General features: G+C 45.0%; 1 protein-coding gene across 2 annotated transcripts in view; it reads right to left on the minus strand.

Annotated features, from left to right (window-relative positions):
• Positions 1 to 26,278, minus strand: part of CACNA1S (calcium voltage-gated channel subunit alpha1 S) — a 92,122-nt gene that overhangs the window by 12,246 nt on the left and 53,598 nt on the right. The window contains exons 25-38 of one of the 2 annotated variants that reach the window (XM_084852906.1): positions 25,215 to 25,416; positions 23,841 to 23,999; positions 23,252 to 23,362; positions 22,892 to 22,975; positions 19,961 to 20,017; positions 18,911 to 18,919; positions 17,041 to 17,085; positions 14,677 to 14,817; positions 14,430 to 14,495; positions 8,709 to 8,800; positions 7,152 to 7,311; positions 5,746 to 5,873; positions 3,978 to 4,074; positions 3,281 to 3,383 (exon numbers count right to left, since the gene is read on the minus strand). In XM_084852906.1, the coding sequence (XP_084709032.1) occupies positions 3,281 to 3,383; positions 3,978 to 4,074; positions 5,746 to 5,873; positions 7,152 to 7,311; positions 8,709 to 8,800; positions 14,430 to 14,495; positions 14,677 to 14,817; positions 17,041 to 17,085; positions 18,911 to 18,919; positions 19,961 to 20,017; positions 22,892 to 22,975; positions 23,252 to 23,362; positions 23,841 to 23,999; positions 25,215 to 25,416 (1,454 nt within the window). Of the gene's footprint in view, positions 1 to 3,280; positions 3,384 to 3,977; positions 4,075 to 5,745; positions 5,874 to 7,151; positions 7,312 to 8,708; positions 8,801 to 14,429; positions 14,496 to 14,676; positions 14,818 to 17,040; positions 17,092 to 18,910; positions 18,920 to 19,960; positions 20,018 to 22,891; positions 22,976 to 23,251; positions 23,363 to 23,840; positions 24,000 to 25,214; positions 25,417 to 26,278 lie in introns of both variants that reach the window. The other variant, XM_084852905.1, reaches the window with a different exon arrangement.

Below are 26,278 nucleotides of genomic sequence, written 5' to 3' on the forward strand. Positions count from 1 at the left end.
AGGTCTTTCCTAGCCTGCTACCTGAGAACCCTTTTAAGTTTTAACTGAAGAAGCCAGTGATTGCACCTGAGGTTTTCTTCATGCAAAGCATCTGCTCCAGCATGGAGCTGTGGTCCCTCCCTCTGATTTACTGTGTCAACAAATCAGCCACAGTGGTTTATCCCTGTCCACCTCCTTGTCTGCCATCAGCAACTACTTATGCCCAATTCATTAGTGCTATTTTAATTAATGTGTTAATATTATATCTTACAATAAAAATTCATCATTGTTCTTCATTTCCTGCCTTCTTTTCATACACCATGGTGTGACATTGGTATGTGGCTATTAACAAGGGTCATGTTTTACTTCCCACTGGTCGCTGCCTTTGAGGACACATTTAAACAGCAACAACCATATGAATGGTGTCACACCACGGGACTCTTACTCGCATTTACTGGCTCTGTGTCGCATTCGCCATAGAGTGCTGGTGTGCAAATGCTGTGTGTCCATGAGCCGGTAGTTGCAAGGGGGAAGGGGATAAAAGTTGGGGTATGTGCGCATGGACTGGCACTTGGTTAGTTATCTAGATTTGTTAAGTTATGCTTTGAATTTTTGTTGGGTTTTATTGCTTTATTGCAACAACTGTTGTTGTTTTGTTGGGTTTGTTTAGTTGTTTTCATTAGGGTTGGGGGGGTCATTCATTGTGTTCAGGGGTGCAGTGGCGGCGCGGCGCGCCGGGACGAAGACCCGGGACTTTTTTTAGAGCCTGGTCTCAGGCGGGTCCCCCCACGCCCAGCCTACCGCTGTGGGCTGGGCTCTTCCACAACCGTCTCCTCCCCTTCCCCGCCGCCGAGCGCTCAGCGCCCTCTCAGGGCCGGCACCGGTTGGCGACTTGCGCCGCCGCCGCCGGCCCACCCTGCTGCTGAGCAGCCCTGCCAGGAGGGCCCCGCTCTTCGTGCTGCGCAGCGCTGCCTTTCGCTCTTCGCCTCGCCAGGCTTTCGGGGCCGCCGCTGCACCTCGGAAGGGAGAAGAAACGCCTGCGCAGCAGGTAAGGGGCGCCTTTATTTTTTGGCACCAACGCGCCCTGTCCTGGACCTGAGGTAGTCCCTCACCTCAGGGCTTTGCGCGTTGGGCAGGAAACGCTCGGAGGAGGCTTATCGCCTGTCATAATATCTGCCTCTTTTCCCTCAGACCTCCTTCTCTCCCTGCTAGAAGCAGCGCTCTGCCTGTGCCAGAGACGTCCAAGGCTGACCCTCACACGTAAAGAGAGGATAACGCTGGTCCTTCAAAGCCAGGCTCTAAAATGAATTCCAAATTGAAGGGGAAAACGTTTTATTGGCAGAGGAGCAAGCCCTCCCACCCTTAAAAATGGCTTTGTACAGACCTTCTCTGGAGGCATGAGGTGATGTCAGGAAGAAAAACAAGTCTGGGGCAGCAATGTAAGAGAGCAAAGCTTCAACCTCTCCTATATGGAATATTAATGTAGGTGACTGAATGCTGAGGGAGTAAATGGGTAGTGGGAAATATTGGGGGGGGGGAACCACCCACTACCCCTTGCTGTTCCTCATATGAATTACCTTGTCACCTTCTCCCTAAAGATAATTCTTGCAGAGCTAACCTCACAGGGTAGTAGTGAGGGGTAGCTGCTCCCTCAAATATTTCCCACTACCCCATTTCCATTCACTCCCTCAGCATTCAGTCACCTATATTAAAATTCCTTATAGCAGGGATTAAAGCCTAACAATGGTCTTTGCCACCCCTTTAAACTGTTTATTCACCAATAATATACATCATGTCCCTTTTTCTCAACTACAGGGAGTGCAGAAGGCATCCATTTTTGCTGCGGTGTGAACCAATCCATTGTGGGTTAATTTACCCGTGGGCCTTGTTGCAGTGCCAGCCACCATTTTGAAAATGCAAGCTGTGGCAGGGGCGCACCACAGCTTGTTGTTATGTGCAGACCCAGCCAGGGTGGGTTGTTGGGGTGGTGAAGAAACCACCCAGAACCCTAAAATAGGCCATGAGTTCTGGGTAGTTTTTTAAGCACCCCAACAACCCATCCTGTCCATGTTTGCAAGTAACGACAAGCCACCTTGCCCCACAAAGGCTTGCTGTTATGTGCGAACCAGGTCTACATTTACTCGCATTAGTAGTAGTATTAGTATTAACTACTACTACTACTAATAATTTATTATTGTAGTGGACTACAAACAAAGATCTGGCCCCATCACTTCCTGGCATATAGAAGGCGAAGAAATGGAAGCAGTGACAGATTTTATTTTCTTGGGCTCCAAGATCACTGCAGATGGTGACTGTAGCCATTAAATTAAAAGACGCTTGCTCCTTGGGAGGAAAGCTATGGCAAAGCTAGACAGCATAGCAAGAAGCAGAGACATCACCTCGCCGACAAAGGTTCGTATAATCAAAGCTATGGTTTTCCCAGTAGTAACGTATGGCTGTGAGAGCTGGACTATAACGAAGGCCGAGCGCCGAAGAATGGATGCTTTTGAACTGTGGTACTGGAGAAAACTCTTACCAGTCCCCTGGACTGCAAGGAGGTCAAATCAGTCAATCCTAAAGGAAATCAACCCTGACTGCTCATTGGAAGGACAGATACTGAAGCTCAAATATTTTGGCCACCTAATGTGAAGAGAAAAGTCACTGGAAAAGACCCTGATGCTGGGAAAGAAGGCAAAAGGAGAAGGGGACAGCAGAGGATGAGATGGCTAGATAGCATCACCGATGCAATGAATATGAACTTCAGCACACTCCGGGAGAGAGCTGACAGGAAGGCCTGGCGTGCTATGGTCCATGGGGTCACGAAGAGTCGGAAACAACTTAACGATTGAACAACAACAACACCTTCCATCACCCCCAAATAGCATGGCCAATGGGTGAGGAAGGTGGCCTACATGGATAAGTGCTTTCCCTTCAGGTGGACAACATTCTCAACATTTGCCTTTTGCAAAGCTTAGGCTCTTTAAAGCACCAGCATGCCGCAAGCTGCGTCTTGGCATGGCTCCATACTAAAGCTGCTTATGCTAATAAACAACAGATGAGGTCCTGACCTGTTGAGGTCTTGTGATTAAATGCACTAGACAGGCATTAGTTACTATTGATTTATAGCATCTTCTGTTGGGCCTGTGTAATCGTGCAGTAATGGATTTTGAGGTCAGTAGAGCTTCTCCTAGCATATAAGGTGACTAATGCTGTTTAGGACTCAGAAGATGAATAGTAGGAGCTAGGAGGGGACACAATGGAGTTACTCAGGATGCAGCCATTGGTAGGTTTCATCACTCACCTTCTGTCTTAATCTTGAGAGCAGTTCTCACCAGTGCAAAGAGCGTAGCATTGAAAGTGACAGTACCGTCACTATTCAGAGGCATATTCATGCCCACAAGGCGCTGCAAAACAAACACAGTCACACATGACAAGGACAGCACAATATATATCTACCTAACTACCTTTCTGTCTAGACCAAGGGGTGAGGAACCTTTTTTCTGTTGGGGGCTGCATTGCCTCATGGGTAATCTGTTGGGGATAGGCCCACAGCTAAATGTGTGTGGGTCACCCCCTTTTTCCTTTCTGCCACTCCCTTTTCTCCCCCCATGCAGCAGACCATGCAGCAGACCAGGGAAGGGACAGATTGCTCTTGCTACCGGTCTGAACTGATTGCAGGCAGAGGGCTTTTGAAAGTGGGCCAAGGGCCACTTGCAGCCCTAGGGCCAAAGTCTGCCCACCCATGATCTATACATGCCTGCACATACTCAGAGCACATCCAGGCACCCCAGCCATGATAGCCATTACAGCACCTTGCCCTTTATTTGACACCAGATAACAGCACTGAGCACTAGCCCTTCAGTTACACCTTTTCGAAAAATTAAGATGGTTCACTGCAATGGGACTGTGGCACCATTTTGTGTAGGGTACAGGGATGAAGGGTCAAGAATTCAGCTCTCGTTAGGATGTATAAAGAAACATTTCCTGGTGACGATTACCTTGCAAGCCACACGGTGTGGACAGAACTTTCCAAAGCCCAGGGGAGGCTGGATTCGTCTCAACAGAGTCACCACGTCTAGATGTTTGATGCGGCCCCTGAGGAACGGCAAGAGATAGTCATGGTTTACCCAACTGATGAAGGAATGCTTTGACTTAGATTCCTGCATTGAGCACGGAGTTGGACCCGATGGTCTTATAGGCCTCTTCCAACCCTACTATTCTATGATTATGTGAAATAGAACTTCTGTCCCTAACTCTGGCAGCTGGAGACCACGGTCCAATGGTCTGTTTAGCCCATTCACTCATCTCAATGAATGTACCCATAACACCTACTTATGTTCTTGATCTGGTGGTGTAGGGTATGATAATGATAGACAAATCTATCAATTTTGGAAAAATGAGAAACTGAGAGAAAAGAATCTTAAGTTCAGTTCATCCCAAACTTTGAGAATTATTTTTTACGTTTGCATGAAAATGCATACACATTTTGTGTGCATTTCCCCAATGCACATGATTTTGTACACAATTTTGCCTAATATACACATTTCTGCAAGCAATATGCCCTAATATAACAGATTTTGAATGTTGTTTTCACTGTTATGTATATTTCTGTGTGCACTTTCCTTAATATATGCAATTTTTTAAAATTGGAGAAGTGCGAATTTAGAAAGATAGTGGCCCATCAGTTCACATATTGATTCAAAAGTGAGAAAACTGAGCAAATTCCTCTCCCCCGCCCACGCTCCATCCCTAGTGTACAACTAAAGGTACATGTCATGAAGCATTCCTGAAAGAAAAAGGTACTTCTCCCCTGACAGCATGCCACATGGGCTGAAAACTTTGCACACGTAATCATGATATGTAAATGCATGAAACTATGTAGGCAGAATTAGATGAGTCAGTCTCCCTGCCTCACATGTTGCACTGTGACAAAACACACGTTTGCTGCCATGGCCAATTCTGGCTCTTGTGGAGGCATCTACATCACACACACACACACACACGTATTTGTTCATGTGTTACACTGCATTGTTATGTCAACCCAAGCTGTGAAGTTGGTCTCAGTTCCTTGTCTGTAAAATATCAGCCCTCACAAGGGATAACTGCATTAAAAGGGCGGGGGGGGGGGACAGATTATACTGCCAATGGGTGCTGGTAGAGCACCCATTTAATCTTGGCTGCTGTGTTTTCAGAAGTGTTAGCCATTCTAAATGTATCCTGCCATAGCCTGGGAACAAAATACTAGATGTACCGTAAGTGAGCATGCAAATCCCTATCCTTTTTTAACAGGCAACTATATGACAATTATAGCCAGTTGTGACCACAGTAAGAGCAGGAAAAATACCCCACTGATAACTCTATTATAAATTTACCTTCAAATCTATAGGAATTCCAAGTAAGTATCTTAGGATCAGAGTTTTATATTCAGATTGAAACATCTGATAAAAGGAAAAAGAGAAGAGTTCAAGAAAAGGAGAATTCCTCCTCTGTAGATCAACCTTCCCCATCCTGGTGCCCTCCAGATGTTTTGGACTACAACTCCCATCAGACCCAGCCAACATGGCCAATGGTCAGGGCTGATGAGAGTCAGTCCAAAACATCTGAAGGGCACTGGGTTGAGGAAGGCTGTTGTAGATATATATTTCACTTTATTCTCAGACGTCTTCCAAGGAGTGACTTCATGCAATATTTCTCAAGAAACACTGAGCTTTCCATTGCCAGTGGAGCAAGTAATAATTCCAAGCATCATAACAGATAGGTTCTCACTTGGCTTCAGGATCATATTCTGCCCAGATTCTTTTGAATTCATCCAGGTGATGTGGACCCAAGATGGACCAATCCCGTGTGAGGTAGTCAAAGTTATCCATGATGACAGCAACAAAGAGATTGATAATCTAAGGAGAGATTCATTGACACAGTGAACTTCAGTGAAAGATGACAGAAGATAATGGTGCTGAGGTTTCCACTGGAGCAAAATCAGGTGGTGACTGGCACAAAATCCATATGCAACTCAAGGAAGCATAATCAAGGGGTGGTTTGTTTGGCATCAGGGTTTCATAGCAGCAAACTCTTCTCTGTGCTTTAAAAAGCAGCTGCCTGGTCTTCTCGGACAATAAGGGAAACTATTCAGCAACTTTACTATCCACAGGCTTCTCAGACAATAATGCAAACTATTCAGCAACTTTACTATCCACGTATCTGTTTAAATGGTTTTAAAAGTGCAGGCAACATCCAAAGTGGGAGGTGAAGTGTGTCACAGGCATTCTGCGAGGTTCTCCAGAATGGCCTCTGATTGCCCTTCAAAATTAAGGGCAATCTATTCATCTTGATACCTATTTCCTAACTATCCATGGTTCAAAGACCTGATAGAATTGCAGTCTGTTGATCCATGGGAAAGTTTGCATTTGACTGGACTTGAAGGTCATGAACAGTGAACTGCCTAAGCTCTGAAGATTGGAGATCAGCAGTTCCTAACACCAATTTATGGAGTCCGCTTAACAGTCTGCCATCAGTGAGAATGAAATGAGCTATGTGAAGGGGCAAGACTAGGGCTAGAGAAAAACAATAGTTTTAAACAAAAAAGAGAGTAGAAAGTGATTGAGAAAGACACATTTCTTCTGTCCCACTGTCACCTCTGGTCAAACAGGTTTTTGAAACAGTACAAAACCCTGCAAAACCTGTTTGACCAGAGGTGATTGTGGGAGGAGAGCACGCGTCACAAACAGCAATTCCCTCTTTCAAACCACCTTCAGTGTTCTCAAAAACAACACAGCCCTCTATTTCTAGCCTTAAGCCTTGGTTTGGGGCAGTGGTTAAAAACTGCTCTATTCTGAAGTTCCAAAGTGCAGTAATTTCACCCAGTCCTGTGTGAGGGATAGAAATGAAGCCTTAGAATAAAAGTAATTTATTTTACATTTCCATCTTATGCTTCTAAAGATGGCATTTGTAGAGAGGCGCCTGAAGCAACTGATGTGGGGAGCCAAAGTGTGGGTGAGCACCCTTATCCTGTGCTCTCCTTTTATTGTGAATGGGGTGAAAAATGGAATGAACTTCCCATCCACTCTAGTTTGACCTGTGAGGTAGATGATGATACCACATTTATCGAAATGCTGCAGATGTGTATTCAGTGTCCAGGAAATAAGCATAAGATAGGAGAACAAAAAAGAACATACCAGGAATGCGCATAGCATGTAGAAGCTGATGAAGTAGAAATAAGCAAAGCCTGTGCCACAAGTGTATTCTTCCCCAGGAGCATAGTCAGACTCGGGGTCACACAGCTTCCCATAGCTAGCAGCCAGTAAAATCTCCTGCCAGGCCTCACCTGTTGCACACCTAGAGAAAAGGGTAAAGTGAGACAGGGGCTCCTTTTCCAGAATGATAGTTTGGAGAGGGGATGGAGACCAGCATTCTTGGAGTCTAGTCCCATATATTGTAAAATGACAACCATGCCCCTGTCTCCAATTTTGGAACTTTCATTTCTGAGTTTCTATTCTGGCATGTAGCAGGGTGAGTAAAACCTTAAGGGCTGCAAGGCACAATATCTGCTCCAAAGCTCAATTCATCTCCAGGCAGATGGTGGGTTGGCAAATGTATTTTTTAAATTTAAAATATTTCTCACCCGCCCTCTATCAATAGCTCTCAGGGTGGGTACAATAATCAAAATTATTCAACATAAAACCACAACAATATAAAATCAGTGTTAATAACCCAAGGAACCAAATCAAAACTGAGCTACAGTCTAGAAGACCCAAAGACTTGGGTAAATAGCCAGGTCTTCACTTGGCACAGAAATGAAGCCAGCATGGACACCAGCTGAGCCTCCAGGGGGAGAGCATTCCATCACTAGGGTGCCACGGCCAAGAACCTCTCTCTCAGCTCCACATGATGTACAGCTCCTAACAGTGGGACCCACAGCAGATCTTGATTCTTGGGCAAGTGTATACAGGGAGAGGTACTACCTCAAATATTGAGGTCCCAGACTGTTTAGCACTTTAAACAACATCAACACTTTGAACTTAGACAGGAAGCATATTGGCAGCCAGTGCAGTTCCTTTAAAATCAGTATTATGTGATTTCTATCAGCTGTTCCTGATAGCAGTTGAGCCACTAGTTGCAGCTTCTGTGTCATCCCTAAGGGCAGCCCCAAGTAGAGCACATTGCAGTAATCTAAACAAGAAGTTACCAGCTCATGAACAACTGTGGCCATGTTATCCCTGTCCAGGAACGGTCACAGGTGATGAGTCAACTGAAGCCAGACAAAAGCACCTGTTTTGTATAAAACTATAATCTAGTCATACTGGGCGAATTGTGAGTCTGGCTTTTCCTCCAGGACAGAGCGAACACTGAACAACAACTAGTCCACAGACTGGGGACTGGTGTAGGATGGTCATGGGTCTTGCTTTATAGAGGACAGCTGTCTCTTTGAAGGGCTGCCCAGACCATGTCTGGTTTAAAGATAAAGAACCCTAAGAAAGGAGAGCAGGAACCTTGAAGTTGCCCATCCACAGTCAGCACCAGGACAGCAGACTGAGCAGGCACACCAGTCACCTGGTCACAGTATTCCCCCACCATGGTGAGATGCACTGCATTTCTACTTACAGTATTTCTGCATTTGCATCTATACATTAGCATATGCACATCTTATGGAAGTCTGTGTCGTCTTTTTAGTGACACATTTCCTTTTTTGGTGCTGCAGCCAGAACTCAGGGAAGCCCTTAAAGGATACAGACCTGAAGAGCAGCAGAATGGCTTGTGGAAAGGTCTGAAAGTTGTTGTTCCGGTTTATTTGGGTTCCATCCACCAGAGCAATTTTCCCAAACATCTGTAAATCAGAAGATTTGTTCATCACTGGCAAGAACTCAATATTGTTGGAGGGATCAACTCTTCTTGTGTTCTTCTCTGATAAATCTGTGCTCTTTGGACCAATTTCCTTATGTTTGTTGATATTCTTCATTTTACTACAGCTGTTTAGTGCTGTTTGGTGCTTCCAGATGGACAGCTTCTAACATTACCAATCAAAAGGCATTGTGCAACTATTCCATCTATCCCTACTAAACAGACTGTGGTGCAAAAAATGACAGAAGGGGTGGGGAAAATATTTATTTATTTATTTAATTTCTATACTACCCAGTAGCCGAAGCTCTCTCAAAAACATGGGAGGTTTGCAAATAGAAGATGATGAAGCCTGCCCCCCTGTAAATTTCCACATCTGAGGCAGGGCAATTGCACAATAAAAGCCTCATCAGGAAGCACTGAGCACTAATATCTCTGATTCTTTGGGGTTCCCTCCATCCCTGCAAAGGAAGTTAAATGAATGTGGTTGCATTCCCTCATCTTACTAGGTAGAGATTAGGCCCCATTGAAGTCACAAGAACAGCCCTGGTGAATTAGGCCCAGGAACCTTCTGGATTGGGACCGTAGTATGGGGGTAGGGGGGCTTTAACCCTTTGCCCCCGCTGTGGTCCCAAGCCAGATCAGGCCTCCCTCACCTGCAATTTACATTGCCAAAAAAGGACCACTTTTTGGCAATATAAATAGCAGGCATGGGGTGTGTGTGATCTAGATTGGGGCTGTAGGGAGAGCAAAGGGTTAAAGCCCCCTAATATCTCTCCCATGTTAGATCCCAATTTGAATTAGATCCCCTGCATTTACTATAGAGTAAAAGAAGAAGACCCCTTCATGGATCACTGCCTTGTTGTGGCGAAGGGGCTTGCGTAACTCAGTGAAGCCATAAGCTATGCCGTGAAGGGCCACCCAAAACGGACAGGTCATGGCAGAAAGTTCTGACAAAATGTGGTTCACTGGAGAAGGAAATGGCAACCCACTCCAGTATTCTGGCCAAGAAAACCCCATGGAACGTATCACAAGGCTAAAAGATATTACCCCGGAAGATGAGCCCCTCAGGTCAGAAGGTGTCCAATATACTACTGGGGAAGAGCAGAGGGAATTTCCAAGTAGTGCTAGAAAGAGTGAAGCGGCTGGGCCAAAGCCGAAAGGACACTCAGCTGTGGATGTGACTGGTAGTGAAAAGGAAGTCCGATACTGTAAAGAACAATATTGTTTAGGAACCTGGAATGTCAGATCAATGAATCAAGGTAAGCTGGAGGTGGTCAAACATGAGATGGCAAGATTGAACGTCGACATCTTGGGAATCAGCGAACTAAAATGGACAGGAATGGGCGAATTTAATTCAGGGGACCATTATATCTACTACTGTGGGCAAGAATCCCTTAGAAGAAATGGAGTAGCACTCACAGTCAATAAAAGGGTGGGAAAGGCAGTACTGGGGTACAATCTCAAAAATGATAGAATGATCTCAGTACAAATCCAAGGCAAACCATTCAACATCAAGTCCATGCCCCAACCACTGATGCTGAAGAAGCTGAGGTTGATCGGTTCTATGAAGACCTACAACACCTTCTAGAACTAACACCAAAAAAAGATGTCCATCATAGGGGACTGGAATGCTAAAGTAGGAAGTCAAGAAATCACCGGGATAACAGGCAAGCATGGCCTTGGTGTACAAAATGAAGCAGGGCAAAGGCTAATAGAGTTTTGCCAAGAGAACATGCTGATCATAGCAAACACTCTTTTCCAGCAGCACAAGAGGCGACTCCACACATGGACATCACCAGATGGTCAGTATCGAAATCAGATTGATTATGTCCTTTGCAGCCAAAGATGGAGAAGCTCTATACAGTCAGTAAAAACAAGACCTGGAGCTGACTGTGACTCAGATAATGAGCTTCTTATTGCAATATTTTGGCTTAAATTGAAGAACGTAGGGAAAACCACTAAACCATTCAAGAATGACCTAAACCATATCCCTTATGAATATACAGTGGAGGTGATGAATAGATTTAAGGGATTAGACCTGATAGACAGGACATAGACATAGTTCTGCCTGAGGAACTATGGATGGAGGTCCGTAACATTGTTCAGGAGGCAGCAACTCAATCCATCCCAAAGAAAAAGAAATGCAAGAAAGCAAAGTGGCTGTCTGATGAGGTTTTACAAGTAGCTGAGGAAAGAAGGGAAGCGAAAAGCAAGGGAGAAAGGGGAAGATATATCCAACTGAATGCAGAGTTGCAGAGAATAGCAAGGAGAGACAAGAAGGCCTTCTTAAATGAACAATGCAAAGAAATTGAGGAAAACAGTAGAGTGGGAAAGACTAGAGATCTCTTCAAGAAAATCGGAGATCTCAAGGGAATGTTTTGTGCAAAGACGGGCATGATAAAGGACAAAGAAGGCAGGGACCTAACAGAAGCAGATGAGATTAAGAAGAGGTGGAAAGAATACACAGAAGAACTATACAGGAAAGATCTTAATGTCCCTGATAGCCATGACAGTGCGGTCACTGAACTTGAGCCGGACATCCTAGAGAGTGAAGTCAAGTGGGCCTTAGGAAGCATTACTAATAACAAAGCTAGTGGAGATGACAGTATTCCAGCTGAGCTATTTAAGATCCTAAAAGATGATGCTGTTAAAGTGCTGCACTCAATATGCCAACAAATTTGGAACACTCAACAGTGGCCACAAGACTGGAAAAGGTCAGTTTACATTCCAGTTCCAAAGAAGGGCAACGCCAAAGAGTGTTCAAACTACTGTACAATTGCGCTCATTTCACATGCCAGCAAGGTGATGCTCAAAATCCTACAAGCTAGGCTTCAGCAGTATGTGAACCGAGAACTACCAGAAGTACAAGCTGGATTTCGAAGAGGCAGAGGAACTAGAGATCAAATCGCCAACATTCACTGGATCATGGAGAAAGCAAGAGAATTTCAGAACAATGTCTATTTCTGCTTCATTGACTACGCTAAAGCCTTTGTGTGGATCACAACAAACTGTGGCAAATTCTTAAAGAGATGGGAGTACCCGACCACCTCACCTGTCTCCTGAGAAACCTGTACGAGGGTCAAGAAGCAACAGTAAGAACCGGACATGGAACAACTGATTGGTTCAAAATTGGGAAAGGAGTACGACAAGGCTGCATATTGTCGCCCTGCTTATTGAACTTATATGCAGAGTACATCATGAGAAACGCCGGGTTGGATGAATCACAGGTCGGAATTAAGATTGCCGGGAGAAGTATTAACAACCTCAGATACACAGACGATACCACCCTAATGGCAAAAGCGAAGAGGATCTAAAGAGCCTCTTGTTTAGGGTGAAAGTGGAGAGTGCAAAAGCTGGTTGAAACTCAACATCAAAAAAACTAAGATCATGGCATCTGGCCCGATCACTTCCTGGCATATAGAAGGGGAAGAAATGGAAGCAGTGACAGATTTTATTTTCTTGGACTCCAAGATCACCGCAAACGGTGACTGTAGCCATGAAATTAAAAGACGCTTGCTCCTTGGGAGGAAAGCTATGGCAAACCTAGACAGCATAGCAAGAAGCAGAGACATCACCTTGCCGACAAAGGTTCGTATAATCAAAGCTATGGTTTTCTCAATAATAACGTATGGCTGTGAGAGCTGGACTATAAGGAAGGCTGAGCGCCAATGAAAGGATGCTTTCAAACTGTGGTGCTGGAGAAGACTCTTACGACTCCCCTGGACTGCAAGGAGGTCAAATCAGTCAATCCTAAAGGAAATCAACCCTGACTGCTCATTGGAAGGACAGATACTGAAGCTCCAATATTTTGGCCACCTAATGTGAAGAGAAAAGTCACTGGAAAAGACCCTGATGCTGGGAAAGATTGAAGGCAAAAGGAGAAGGGGATGGCAGAGGATGAGATGGCTAGATAGCATCACCAATGCAATGAATATGAACTTGGGCACACTAGGGATGTACGAAAGTGACTTACCTTTCGCGGATTATGTTGATGGGGGGGAGGTGTTCCGTCCCTCCCCTGGAATCCTGGCTGGGGGGAGAGGCGCTCTGTTCCTCCCCCCAGAATCCTCGAACGGCCAGCTGTGCTCCGCGGCATCTCCACGGAGCAGCCGGCCAGGCCAGGCCAGAGCCATCTGCAGCCAGATTTCTGGCCGCGGAGGGCTCTGGGTAAAAAAACCAAAAAAACCCAACGCGAACGCAAATGGCGGCGGCTACGGCTGCCTCCATTTGCGTTCCTTCTTTTTACCGTCTTAATCTATGTAAATATTTACGTAGACTATGATGACAAAAATCAAGGGGAACGCAAATAGCGTAGCGGGCGCCATTTGCGTCCCCTTTTGATTCTCCGTTTTAGCCTACGTAAAGATTTACGTGGGCTAAAACAGTGAATGAAAAAGGGACGCAAATAGAGCCCACTACACTATTTACGTTCCCCTTGATTTTCGCTGTCATAGTCTACGTAAATATTTGCGTAGATTAAGACGGCCAAAAAGAAGGAATGCAAATGGCGGCGGCCGTAGCCACCACTATTTGTGTACGCTTTTTTTTTTTTAAACCCACCCCCAACCATGGTAGGCTATGTAAAGATTTACGTAACCTATCACGTCTTTTTTTTCTTTTTTTTTAAACCTAGCCATGATTGGCTATGTAAATCTTTACGTAGCCTATCACGACTTTTCTTTTTTTTCACAAGCCTGGAAATGGCAGCGGCGGCAGCCGGTTGGAAGACTGGCCGCCGGAGCCACCACTGGAGCTGCCACCGCCCGGAAGATCCGCCCCAGGTAAGTCTCATCCCGGGGGGGATCCGCAGGGGGGTGGGGGGGTGGCAGGCCGTTCCGCCACAGATTTCGGGGGACCGAATGCACTGGCATTCGGCCTCACCGAGATCCGTGGCGGAATTCTCTGACATCCCTAGGACACACTCCGGGAGAGAGCAGAGGACAGGAAGGCTTGGCGTGCTATGGTCCATGGGGTCACAAAGAGTCGGACACGACTTAATGACTGAACAACAACAATAAAAGAAGAAGGGAATTTACATGTTACTGAAGTAATGTGTAGCTTGGCCTTCAGTTGCTTACAGTACTCTGCATTCTAGAAGCATGCACAACATTCACCCTGTAATTGCCCCCACCAAACCTGCAATTCACATTGCCAAAAAGTAGTTTTCACCCTTTTTCTGCCACTGTGGTCCTGAGCCAGATCAGGGGACCACATTACTAAAGGGATTACTTTTTGGCAATATAAATTGCGGATGCAGGATCCTGATCTAGATTGGGACTGCAGTGGGGGCACAGGTATAAAGCCCCCTTACCACCACCACCACCCCATGCAGGGTCCGTATCCAGACTGGGTCCCCTGTGCTGATTTCAGAGTAAAAACAACAACGGGGGTGGGGTAGGGGAGAGACATAGCAGCTTGCTACATCTTTAAAGTTATGCGCAGTTTGGTCCCGAGATGAGAAGGTCAGGGAGTCTAAGAGCAAGCAAGCAAGGTTTCCAGGGAAGGAAATAATAATATGATCTCTGACCCTTCTCTGAGGGTCTCCAAGACCCTTTTTTATTTATAACTGGGATCGTGCCTGCACTTCCACTGAGGGAATATTCTTGCATCCTTACCTGCATCCCAATCACAGCATAGATAAAAAACAACATCACGATCAGCAAGGCCACATGAGGAAGGGCCTATGGGGCAAAGCATAGGAGAATGCAAGGGTCATTCATACTACACAACCTCAGCAAAGTAATGAGACAGAAAGTGTTGAACTGCAATGCTTGTCTCCACCTCACCTAATCCCATCCCAATGCTAGGATCTTCACATGGACCTTGGCTCATATAGCCTCCCAGCCAATGGGATGTACTTACCTGGAAGGACTTGATAAAGGTCCAGAGCAAATTCCTAATGCCTTCTCCTCGGCTCAGCAGTTTTACCAGCCGTAGGACACGGAAAAGTCGGAAGAAAGTGATGGAGACCCGACCACTTTCATCAGGATCTATGGAAGGAAGCTGTGGAAAGCGCACATCCCTTAAGCAGTGAGTGAGAATCAGGTAAAGGAAACAGATATTATTTGCCCATGGATCTGCTGAGTTAATCAAACTTGTCTTTATATAATAACATAGCTACCATCCACAATTTAATTATGGAAGGGGGGGGCTGACCTAGAGTGCATTACTAAGACCTGGGTAGATGGGCTGGAAGGTGTTGATCTTTCTCAGCTCTGTCTACCTGGGGTCTAAGTGTAGCACCAACATAGACAGGAGGGTCAGAGATGGGGCAGGGTTGCTGTGGTCTATAAGGATTCCCTCTCCCTCTCCAAGATTTCTGTCCAGCAGAGCACCAGTTTAGGGTGTTTGTACCTGATGCTGGGCACTAGGGACAGATAGACAATTTCACTGATCTACAGACCACCCATTTTCCATTTCTGTCTGAGCTTATAGAGGTGGTGTTGGATTTGGTGCTGAGGATCACCAGATGGGTTGTTCTGGGGGGACCTCAACATCCACATCAAGGCTACCTTGTCAGCAGTGGCTCACTGCTGACAAGGTGAGGGCTGCCTTACTTTGTCATCGGTCCAACACATGGCAGCTCACATTCTTCAGTTGCTGCTTGCTCCTGGGCAGGAAGATAGTGATCTGGGTGTGGAGGAGTTCTCTTTGACTCCATTGTCATGGTCAGATCATGTCCTGGTGATGGACGTATTAAAATGGTCCAGCCCTGGAGGGTGAATCTGAGGAATTATTTGGAGAGCTTCTAGTTGACATGGCTGGTGCTCCTGTTGAAGCCCTAGTCACTCTGTGGGATCCTAATTGTCCTCTTCCACAAGGAATAACTCAATCAGCTCCTTGGTGGAGCTGGGAGTGAAGCAAGCTGAGAGGCAAGAACACAGTTGGTGTAAAAGTCAATAGAAATGTGACCAAACACAGGTAAGAGCACACTATCATGCCTACTCTGTGGCAGCGATGGTGGTGAAAAAACAATAGTTCACCCCCATTTTGACCTTAGGGTGTCATCCAGCAGAACTCTTTCAAATGATGTGGCTCTTATTTTAGCTTGACCCCCCGGTGAGATATCTGTTAGGCACTTCAAGGATAAAATTGCTCACACCTGTCACAACTTGAATGCTACAAGCTCTATAGTGCAGTCAGTGGACATGTCCAGTGCACCTTCTAGTCATGTTTTGTCATGGGTGGGATGACTTTCACTTAATGCATCCTGAAGATGCAGACAAGGTGCTTGGAGAGATGCAGCATACCATTTGTTTCTTTACCCTTGTCCTTCAGGGCTATTAACTGCAAGCAGAGGGGGATTGACTGGTTGGTTCCAGGAGGTAATTAATGTCTCCTTGAGAGAGGAGCTGGTGGTCCTGGCTGCCTTGAAGAGGTAGATGTAAGGCTACTCCTAAAGAAACCTTCCCTGGATCCTGAGGATTGTAACAATTATTATCTGGTAACTAATATCCCCTTCTTGGGCACCACTCAAGAGAGTAGTGGCTGTGCAACTCCAACTGCTCTTGCATGAGACTGAATATCTGTTCCTGGATTCAGCTTTGTCACCAGAGGCCCCACTTGCCTCTGCAGCAAGGAGCATCTTTTTCATCCACTTAGGCTGGTGAACCAGCAGTGACCTCTCCTGGACAGAGATAACCTGGCCATAGTTATCCATGTTCTGGTAATATCAAGGTTTGACTGCTATAATACGTTTTACATGGGGCTGCCTTTAAAGACCATGCAGAAATTTAATTTAGTTCACAATATACCAGTATGCTGTTCACAGGAACCATTGGTGGGTAAGAACATACCTCACTGGTACTAAAAGAACATAATTTTCTTCTTGTCAGGTTCTGAGCACAATTCAAAGTACTGCTGATTACCTTTAATGCCCTATACACCTTAGGACCCAGATATCTGAAGGAATGCCTCCATCTTGGAGGCTGTCGTCCAGGTGCCCCCACCATCCGAGGTAAGGCAGGTGGCAACCAGAGAGACCCTTCTCACTGGTAGCGCCCCATTTATGGAATTCCCTCCCCAAAGAGGCCCACCTACCACCAACGTTATTATCTTTTCCTCGCCAAGCAAATATGTTTTTATTCTCCAAGGCTGTTAAATGATTTTTCCTTTTTTAAATATATTGTTATATTTTATTTGTTTATTTTATCTTGTTTGTTGTAAACACCCTGGAAGCTCCACTGAAGGGCAGCATGTACATATCGTAAATAAATAAATAAATACCTGTGCTCTCTCCTCTCCAGCACTGCTGGCCCTCTGGAGCACCGGCTTGGTCTGTGAATATATCCCATGGCAATAAGCACAGCAATGGTTCAACACAGGTAGAACTAGGGTCTCAGGGCCAACAGCATGCTAAACTAAGGGATGGGATAAAGCTACATGGGTAATTACATGCTGACGCAAAAGGTTTGGAATACAGGAAGAAGGTTCATGCCACCACTGTTATACTCAGGTTCCCATCAGAGAGATGAATCTCCTGGTTCTACACCTAGCAATTCATCTCTGGACTAACACCATGTTACCCCTGCAACTGTTGGACCACTGGATTGAGTGAAATGAAGAATTAGTCTGCGCCATTGGGAGTCATAGGTCCAGCATGGCAGGAAGGAAGGGAGAGGCAGGATTGAAGGACACCTTCTGTATCTCTTAAATCAGGAATAGGGGGGCATTGGAGGATCTGATGCCATCATCGGTCTTACCTATGCTACAAATGCAGATGGATTGAAACTGCTATTACTACAGTGGCCTTTGTCAAGGAACCTTAGGAGCTTTGTGTGGAGATGAATAACTCTAGATGAATTACAGTGAGGAGAGTGCATTCATTGTGGGGAAGCCACGACAGTTAAACACTCATTGTGAGGAAGCCATGGCAGTTTATAGTACAAATCCTAAGACTGTGCTGATGTTGGCATAGTGATTCCAGAAGCAACTACATCAGTGCATATTCAATGCACAATCAATCCCATGACACGGTAGTTCTCATGGGTCAGTTGTGCAACAGGATTTATGCTTCTGCAGAGCAGGAAAAGCATCATTCAGCATTCAGTTATCTGATGGCTCTAGGATCTTCAGCTCTTGCTGTATCTTCTTCTATAATAAAAGCTGCATAGAATGGGTCTGCAGGCTGAACCAGGAGTGGAAATTAGATGCTCCATACCCTAGACTCACAGTGGTACACTTGCTGCATATCAGAAAGCAGAACTAACAATTGCACTGACAATGCTGTCCCTACCATCTGCTTTGTAAGGCTGTCCTTTTGGTACAACCATAAAAGCGTCACCAAAGCAGTATTAGAAATTTCACATAAAAAGCTGAATGCTAGAAGCTGTTAGCTCTATGCAACAATGCATTTCACAGGTTTTATAGAATATATAAAGAATGTGATATGTTCTTGTTAACCATCTATGCATAATATTCTAACCTCTTATATTTCTGGACTGCCTGTGGCAAGCACGTTTCTTATCTAGGCTTCCATCTTTGTTGGACGTTGGGTGGGGAGCAGGCGGATGACAAATGAAGACCAGCAATGGGTTGCTTCCAAATCTTTTTTTCTTTTAATATTGCAATAAACTTATGGCCTTTGTCAGCCATCATGAGGAGGACAGTATCATTTTCATTCCATGTCTATTTGAAATCTAGGGTCAGAAGACCTGAGGGGCTAAATAATGCTGCAATCCCACAACCACTCCTTGGCAAATGAACTGCAAATGTCCTTATCAAACTGCTGGGGGGGGGGGGGTGAGAGAGAACTGAGAGTTGCATTCTCATGTCTGGTATCTTTGGGTACATCCCCAACAGAGCATCTTCTCGTGCTCTGGTTCAGTAGTTGTGCAATGAATGGGCACTGCAGAAACACTACAAAGCAAGTGCCTGGAAAAAGCAGGCACCACCCTGCAGTGTACCTTGCATTCTACTGCCCCTGTAAACCAACCTCACCCACATTATGACGGGGGTGAAGTGATACAGTGCATGCAGATGAAGGGTACTGGGCACATGCCAAATATTGTTCATTGACCTTCAAAATGATCCTACAGATGCTGTTTCTGAGCCTGTGGCTGAGCTGGCACTGTTATGGAATGAACTGTCCCAAGACAGGACTTGCCTGTTGAAGAGGAATTATGTTGCGTAAAACCTAATACTCTGGAAACCTTAGAGACCAGCGCCACAATTGCAAGTCACAAGGGGGGAGGTTGTGCATCAGGTCGTACCCGATGAATGACCAGCTCCCAGATTTACAGTAGTGCCAGTACAGCTATTAAAATCCTAATGTGGGCAAATAACTTTTTCTTGCTCTCCAAGCTATCACTCTAGGGTTCTGCTGTAAAAATCAAAGTGTTTAAAAAAGTGACCAGTTGATTACGTCTTTGCTGCCTTCCTCTGAAGCAAGATATACATCCTTACTGGAAGTCTGCAGTTGGACCACAACCACACAGCGATCTTAAAAAGTGCTCAGGAGTAAATCTGATGCATTCCACTCCCTGTAATCTACACATACACACACACACACACACACACACAAGGTGCTGGGACTGAACTAATTTCCAATCTGTTCCTGGCAGTTCACATCATAGAAGGGTATCTATGACTGTTGGAGTGGGGGGATATCTACATCACAAACAATAGATTAAAAGGGATTGCCTCGCCCTCCAAGGAACTATAATTCTGTGAGAGGGATTAGGGATCTCTAGCAGAATTCTGAACACACCCACCAAACTATAAATCCCAGAATTCCTTGGGGGAAGCAACGACCATGAAATTGATATGAAACCAATAGATGCGTGCAGTGTAGATATGCCCTAGCTTTCCAATGTTAAGGTAGGAAGCAAGATACCATATGTATTACAGGACTCTTCCAATGGGATTTCTTTGCTTCTGGGTAAATGCTAAAGTGCTAAGCTTCAAGAAGTGGCAGTGTGGACATGCCTTTAGGCTTGCTCCCACCCAGCACCAGCATCCTCTCCAGAGGCTCACACAGCTTTCTGTCCCCTGGCTCCATGGCAGTATCTCTGAAGACTCACTTTTGGCATCATGCAATCCACACTAACACTGCAGGACACAGCAATAAGGAATGGTCTAGGAAGGGAAAAAAGGGAAATATGAAAGAAAAAGTTGTCCACAACAAGCTCATGCAGCTGATATTTACAATGCCATTACAGCCACCGCTTAGGCAGTACAATCCGCCACTGGAAGCAAGAATGGTCTGTCAAGAGAATAAGAGAGTCAGCTAAAGAATCCCATAATTGCAGTGCAAAGGTAGAGACACGGGAGACAGAGAGAGATGGAGAGAGAATAGATGGACTGGAGGATTGGGAGGAGTCATGTTTCACAGAGGGAGGTCATGGAAGATGCTATGAGAGCTACAATGAGGAAGACAGGCAAAAAGAAGGAAGGGACAAAGGACTTGAGGAATAATGCACAAAATAATGGCAATTGGACAGAATATGGACCCATGTCCAGAGCATTGTCTTGAAGAGAAGAGCACTGAACTGAGGACTACTAGTCTTGAACAGAGCCTAGAGCTTTCCCATTAGAACTGAAATTTTACAAAGGAGCCCAGAGAAGTCAAGAGTTTGACCTTACACTATCGTGCAATAATAGGCCCTGAGAACAGAAGTCTCCTTGACCATTTTAAAAAGACCCATATATTCCTAGATTAGATGCCTACATCAGACTCTGATGCATGGCCAGCTACAACCAGATGGTCAAGAGGCCACTAGTGAGCCATGTTTAAAGTGGATCTGTGTGTCAGGTGTTACTGGGCACCCCCATAAGAGATTAAGGTTATTCACACATCCTTCCCCACTAAGAGCGCCTACTGTGACATTTTGTGGTCAGATAGGAGGGCTTGGCTGTTGGAGTGCCTCCTATCTTACTGAGTTCTTCTGAAAAGGTTAGCCCTTTCTTTTGTACAAGGAAATAATCCAAAGATTGGACAGATCGACCTAGGGGAAGATAGTCTTTTACAGAATTTAACAAGATGGCTTATGCCAAGAAAAAATATTTTTATCCATGAAGGTTAGTTACAATTAATTTTAAATGCATTCAAACAGAATGTACTAATCTCCAAATGCAGACATTTTAAAATCCTGGCCCTATACTCACTGTGTTTTATACCTGCTGTATATGGTCACACTGAATCCAGCAGCAAAGAAATGAATGTGTGTGTTTGCTGGATCACTTCTGTAATCTGTTTTTCTCCTTTTCTTGGCTACAAACCTATCTGGACAATTTCTGTTTACACAAAATAACATATGATCCCTTTGGAAGGCCCACAGATAATGCCACTGTACTTTAACATGCCTGGTGTTATTGGTTTTTGGACATGAGACCAGCAGAATGGACATCTATTAGCTCACCTAAACAACTCGCTGAGCAGGGAGTTTATTAAACACCAATATACAAATAAATGAAACAAATGGACTAGGAGGAAGGAGAGAGCAAGAAAAGACAGGGAATACAGAAAGGAGTTATCATGACAAGGTTTGCAAACCAAAGATATAATGTCCTGGGATGGAAAAACAGCAGGACTAAAAATGGCTTTGCTTTTTATGAAATCAAAACATGGCTATGTGATCCTGCCAGCACCACAGGCTGATGAGAAGAGGGCATTTTATGAGAATCGTAGTCCAAGCATTAGCCCTCTTACATTTTTGCAACCCACAGCTATTCAACAGGAAGCAGCTTTCCAGTGTGGCAGATAAAGAGCCCTGTGAAGATGAAATTAGGGCAAGAACCATTCCTGCCTCTGATGGTGAACAAAACAACAGGTTCCAAAGCAAGGGAAGCAGAATACTTACCAGGCAGTCCCCCCATCCCCAGTCTACATTCCTGAATTCATTCTAACTTGAGTCCCTTTCATCGTAACCATTTAGCGCCTAGTCTTTTAGCCGTGTTCAGGCTGTAAACTTAGTATATGAAATCTTGGGAGTCCCCTAGTAGGTCAAGAAGGACACCGTCTGTCCCCATCCCCAACAATAGAAAAGAGAGAGAAGTTCAGCTGTGTCTTGATGGCTAAATCCTTGGAATAGCTCTTGGTACTTAGGCTTGGAAGCAACACCTTAAACAGGTTGTGCACTGGCTGATAAGGTGTTCGTTTTCATAAAGAAGCACAGCAGGTTTTTCTAGGGGCTGGAGTATAAAGGCAGACAATGCTCAATATAAGGGTGTGATAGTTTTGGTAGGGCTTCTTAATAATATGGAGTTAGGCCTGGACACTATTGATGAATACTATTCTAGATTTGCATATTCGTGAAGCTGTTTATACAGCTACAGATAACTAGAAATAGAAGCATTAGCAGTGCACTGAACACAAGAAGGCACATGAATTCAGTAATATCTACCCATGTGCTCTTTATATGGCCATACAATGCAGAGTATGCATGTGCTATGCCACCAATGGTATATATTTTCAGTATACTTTGGTGTATATCATAGCATCCATGCACATGTGTACAGAAAGCACAGCTTGTATATGCAACTGTTGCCATAAAGACAGTCACACTAGAAGCACACATAGTAAGCAGATACTTGAAACACAGTTGCCATGGACAGCAAGGCAGAAATTCTGAAAGTACCATGAGGCAAACCAGCTCAAGGTTGATTTTATACTAAATTTGCCACTACATATTAATTGCCAAGGGTGTATGTTTAGAGAGCACACACAGACTATGGGACAGGTGACATTTCTTGGGTATGGTGCCATATCACTCCGTTAGCTATGATCAAGGACAGGGCACCTTACTGTGCTTCTTGGAAGAGATGCCTGAGGGTCACAGTACATACTAGGTTCATCCAGTTCTGTCTGTGAGACGGATGGCTACAATTCCCTCAGCTCAAGGATCACAAGCATTCTTATCTCCTTCAGCAGGAAAGTGAAGTTGAGCAATGGCTGCTGTGAATCAGACATTCTGTTCGGACATGCAGCGATTCACATCTTCCGTGGGAAGTTGGGCAGCTGATGCTGAAGTTGGGAGCCACTGTTTTTTTCCTCTCCTTCCATTTCGTGGTTGTCCTGCTTGAAACATTCCCAGTCCCCAAACCTCCCTCCGGTGCTGGTTGCCCTCGTTACACTTACATCAATCTGACTCAGGATGACATCAATGATGCTGCCGATGACAATGAGGAAATCAAAGACATTCCAAGGGTCCCCAAAGTAGCCCTGGAAAAGAAATAAGAAATTGGACTCCAAAGACATGAGTTAGGCTGGAGCACAACAAAAGGTAGGGCCTTTCTGGCACCTTCCCAACTGAAGAACTGATGCTGAAACATTTGGCTTGTGAGACTTTATTAGGATTAAACATTCAAATGCAACCCCCATCAACACCACTCCCCAGTTGTCTCTTTGCAGTATCCCAACTGAAGAGTGTTACTGTAAGCAAAACGGCAGGCCAACTTCCTACTGGGAGCCTTATGCATCCACTCCCCACTCACTCACCTTAGCCTTGAAGGCTATTAGTTTAAGGATCATCTCCACTGTAAAGAGGATGGTGAAAACCACATTGAGGACATCTGACACCTCGTTCATTGTCTCCGATTGATTATAATGCTGTAGAGATAGTTGAAAAGTAGATGATTTATACAGCATTGGCTTTAGTTAAAAAGAAAACCCTTCATAAAGGGAGAAATCACTACATTTATAGAGTTTGATTAGGGGGAAAAGACAGAGGTGTACATAAAGAACACAAGCTCATGACAGTGAATGAACTGAGTTAATGGAAAGCTGCTCTTATCCAACATACCTCCTCTAGTATTGCTTCTCATTTGTCATTTGCATTTCTATACTTGGGATCGCTGGAACAGTAGCCACCAGGCCTGTTCAGTTACATAAAGTTGTGCATACATAATGTATAGCGGAGGGATGAGAGACCCACCCATATTTCTAAACACAAAATCAGCAACTGCTCACTAGAAGAACATTTGCTGCTCTTCTTCCACAGGCAGGCTTGCCTTGGGGTCCCAGTACTACTATTACCAGCACCAGCAACACCATGCCACAGCCGGGCATGGGTTCTACTCATCCATACCTGCATGCCCAAGCAGATGGTGTTCAGTGTGATCAGGAAGAACATGAGGTATTCAAAGTAGGAAGAGGTCACCACGTACCATATCTGGTACTGGTAGGGGTTCTTGGGAATGTAGCATCTCAGAGGACGTGCTTTCAGTGCATACTGAACACATTGGCGCTGGAGCAAGAGGAAAGGCAAGGTTTGTGAAAGGGGCTAAAAAAGATAGACAATACCATTCATACTCAGGTTATGCCATATAGCAAAAATTATTAAGTTCTCCCATTCATGAGGTATTACTGATCCTTGATCTCCTGCAGTTCACCAGCAATGCCAAATGTTCCATGTGGACTGTTCTCTTCAGAAACAAACTGCTTAAATGGATTGCTTTCCAACAAATAGGACTGGGGTTTGTTAAGAATCATTGACCATCAGAATTTTCTTTGCAAAGCACCTCTTTCCTGGAGCAGCAAGTTAGAGGAACTGGGCTGGAACAAACAATGACACTACGGGGCGGTGGCATTCACCAGGGATGTTGCTAGGCCTGGGCCCATAGGGCCCCAGCTCCAGATCTGCTTCCCAGGTCTGCAGATCTACTCCCCAGAGTCCTGAGTATCCATTGGTGCCAAGGGAAGGGTTTTTTTCTCAGCTTAATTGCCATGCAGGGAGCCATTTTCAAGAGGTATTGCAGCTAGGAAGGAAAGGGTTAACTCTCTGCTTCCTGCATGCTGCAACACCCCTCCTCCCACCCCCTGCATTGCAATTAAGCTTAGAAACAAAACTTTTCCCATTGGTTTAGGATGATCAGAGTCAGGGTGCAAATTGATGGATTTCTTTTATTTGAGATTATTTGGATGCAAAATTAATTGACTGGCTTTTTCTCCTGTGACATTTAAATATATCCTAGTAATTATTTCTAAATGTGCATATATAGATATAAATTAGCACGTGCAGATTTTATACAAATTTGTGTCCTATGGTCCTGGGCCCTGAATCTTTTAAGTGCCTAGCAGTGCCCCTTGGTGTCACCCAGTCTTAATTTCTAGTCCAGTAGAAAACGTTGTAGATTACTTGACCCTGCTAGATTCTATGATAATGTCTCCCCAGCCCAAATGCAGCAGAGGTTCCCAAGGCCATCGCATAGTTCAAAAGACTGCCAGATACAGAGTTATTACCACTCCTGAATGAATGTTCCAGCTCCACTATACTTAGAATGCAATCTTCAGTGCCTGATTTTGATCCAGGCCCAGGCCATGGCTTCCTGGCCTAGAATCCCAGAATGATCCCTTGTCCTTCCAATACAAGTCATACTCCACTTGCACAGAACCTTGGCTTGCAGTACCTAGAACAGGTTCAACTTGTGCCATCCCTGCCTATTCGCCAGATATACTATACCTGGTTCTTGTCCAGTTCACAGTTTTTGTACTCTGTTTCACCCTGCTCCTGGAAGGTCACAATGACAAAGCCTACAAAGATGTTCATCATGAAAAAGGCTATGAGGATGAGATAGATGATGAAGAAGATAGCGATGCCCATGCGATAATTGTATATGGGGCCCATGTCCTCAGTGTGGGTGTCAATTGCTCTGTACAACAGCCTGGAAGGGACAGCACAGCAGTCAGGATTAACAGGCATGGGCACAAAGGTCTTTTAAAATTGGGCTGTGGAAGTACCTTACACACTGTAGCCATACAAGGACTTTCAGGTGAACCAGTGTCCACCATGCTTCCTTTGATGGGGGCTGCCCACCCTCAAAGGTTTTTCCAAATGATCAGTCTATAACTAAATATATAAACCCATTTGCTGCGTGGATCCCAGACAGCTTTTTCTCAAAATAGCTCTGTGGGAGTATAATTTTTTCCCCCAGTTGTCAAACCACAATACTTGGCTGCAGAGGAAAAATGGAATTTTTACCCTAAGACCCTCCACAATTGCAATATCAACTGCAGTGCTCCTTACATGAATTCCATGCGCAGTTGTGGTGTGCATATTGCCTATAACAGGGGTGCAGAACCATTTTCAGCCCGAAGGCCAAAATCCATTTTGGAGAAGCTCTCTGGGGCCGTACTCCAATGGTAGGTGAGACCAAAGGAAAAATGGGTGGGGCCAAAATACCAATAATCCCGGAATATTTTAGCTTAAAGGTCTTATTGCCAGTAACTAAGCCTTAGGAGAGGCATTTCAACCTTTTAGAATGGGGAAAAAACTTCACACAAACTGGGAAACCACCAAACAATAGGTAGTTAGGGGAAAGGGTGTGTGGCCACGGGGAGGGGGTATGGCCTTCTGGGAAACCACAGCAGGCCAGATTGTGACCCCCAGAGCCAGATTTGGCACCAGGCCTGAGGTTCTACACCCTTAACCTATGGCTAGTGGAGGCTGGTGGCTCTGATTTCGGTGGGGCTACAAATCAATTCTGGGTTTTAGCCAGCCAGAACTCCAGAGCAGCTATCCAAAGT

Source organism: Heloderma suspectum, chromosome 4, assembly GCF_057233095.1.
Source record: "Heloderma suspectum isolate Gila_16-S chromosome 4, 16-S_ref, whole genome shotgun sequence".
Lineage (NCBI taxonomy): Eukaryota > Metazoa > Chordata > Lepidosauria > Squamata > Helodermatidae > Heloderma > Heloderma suspectum.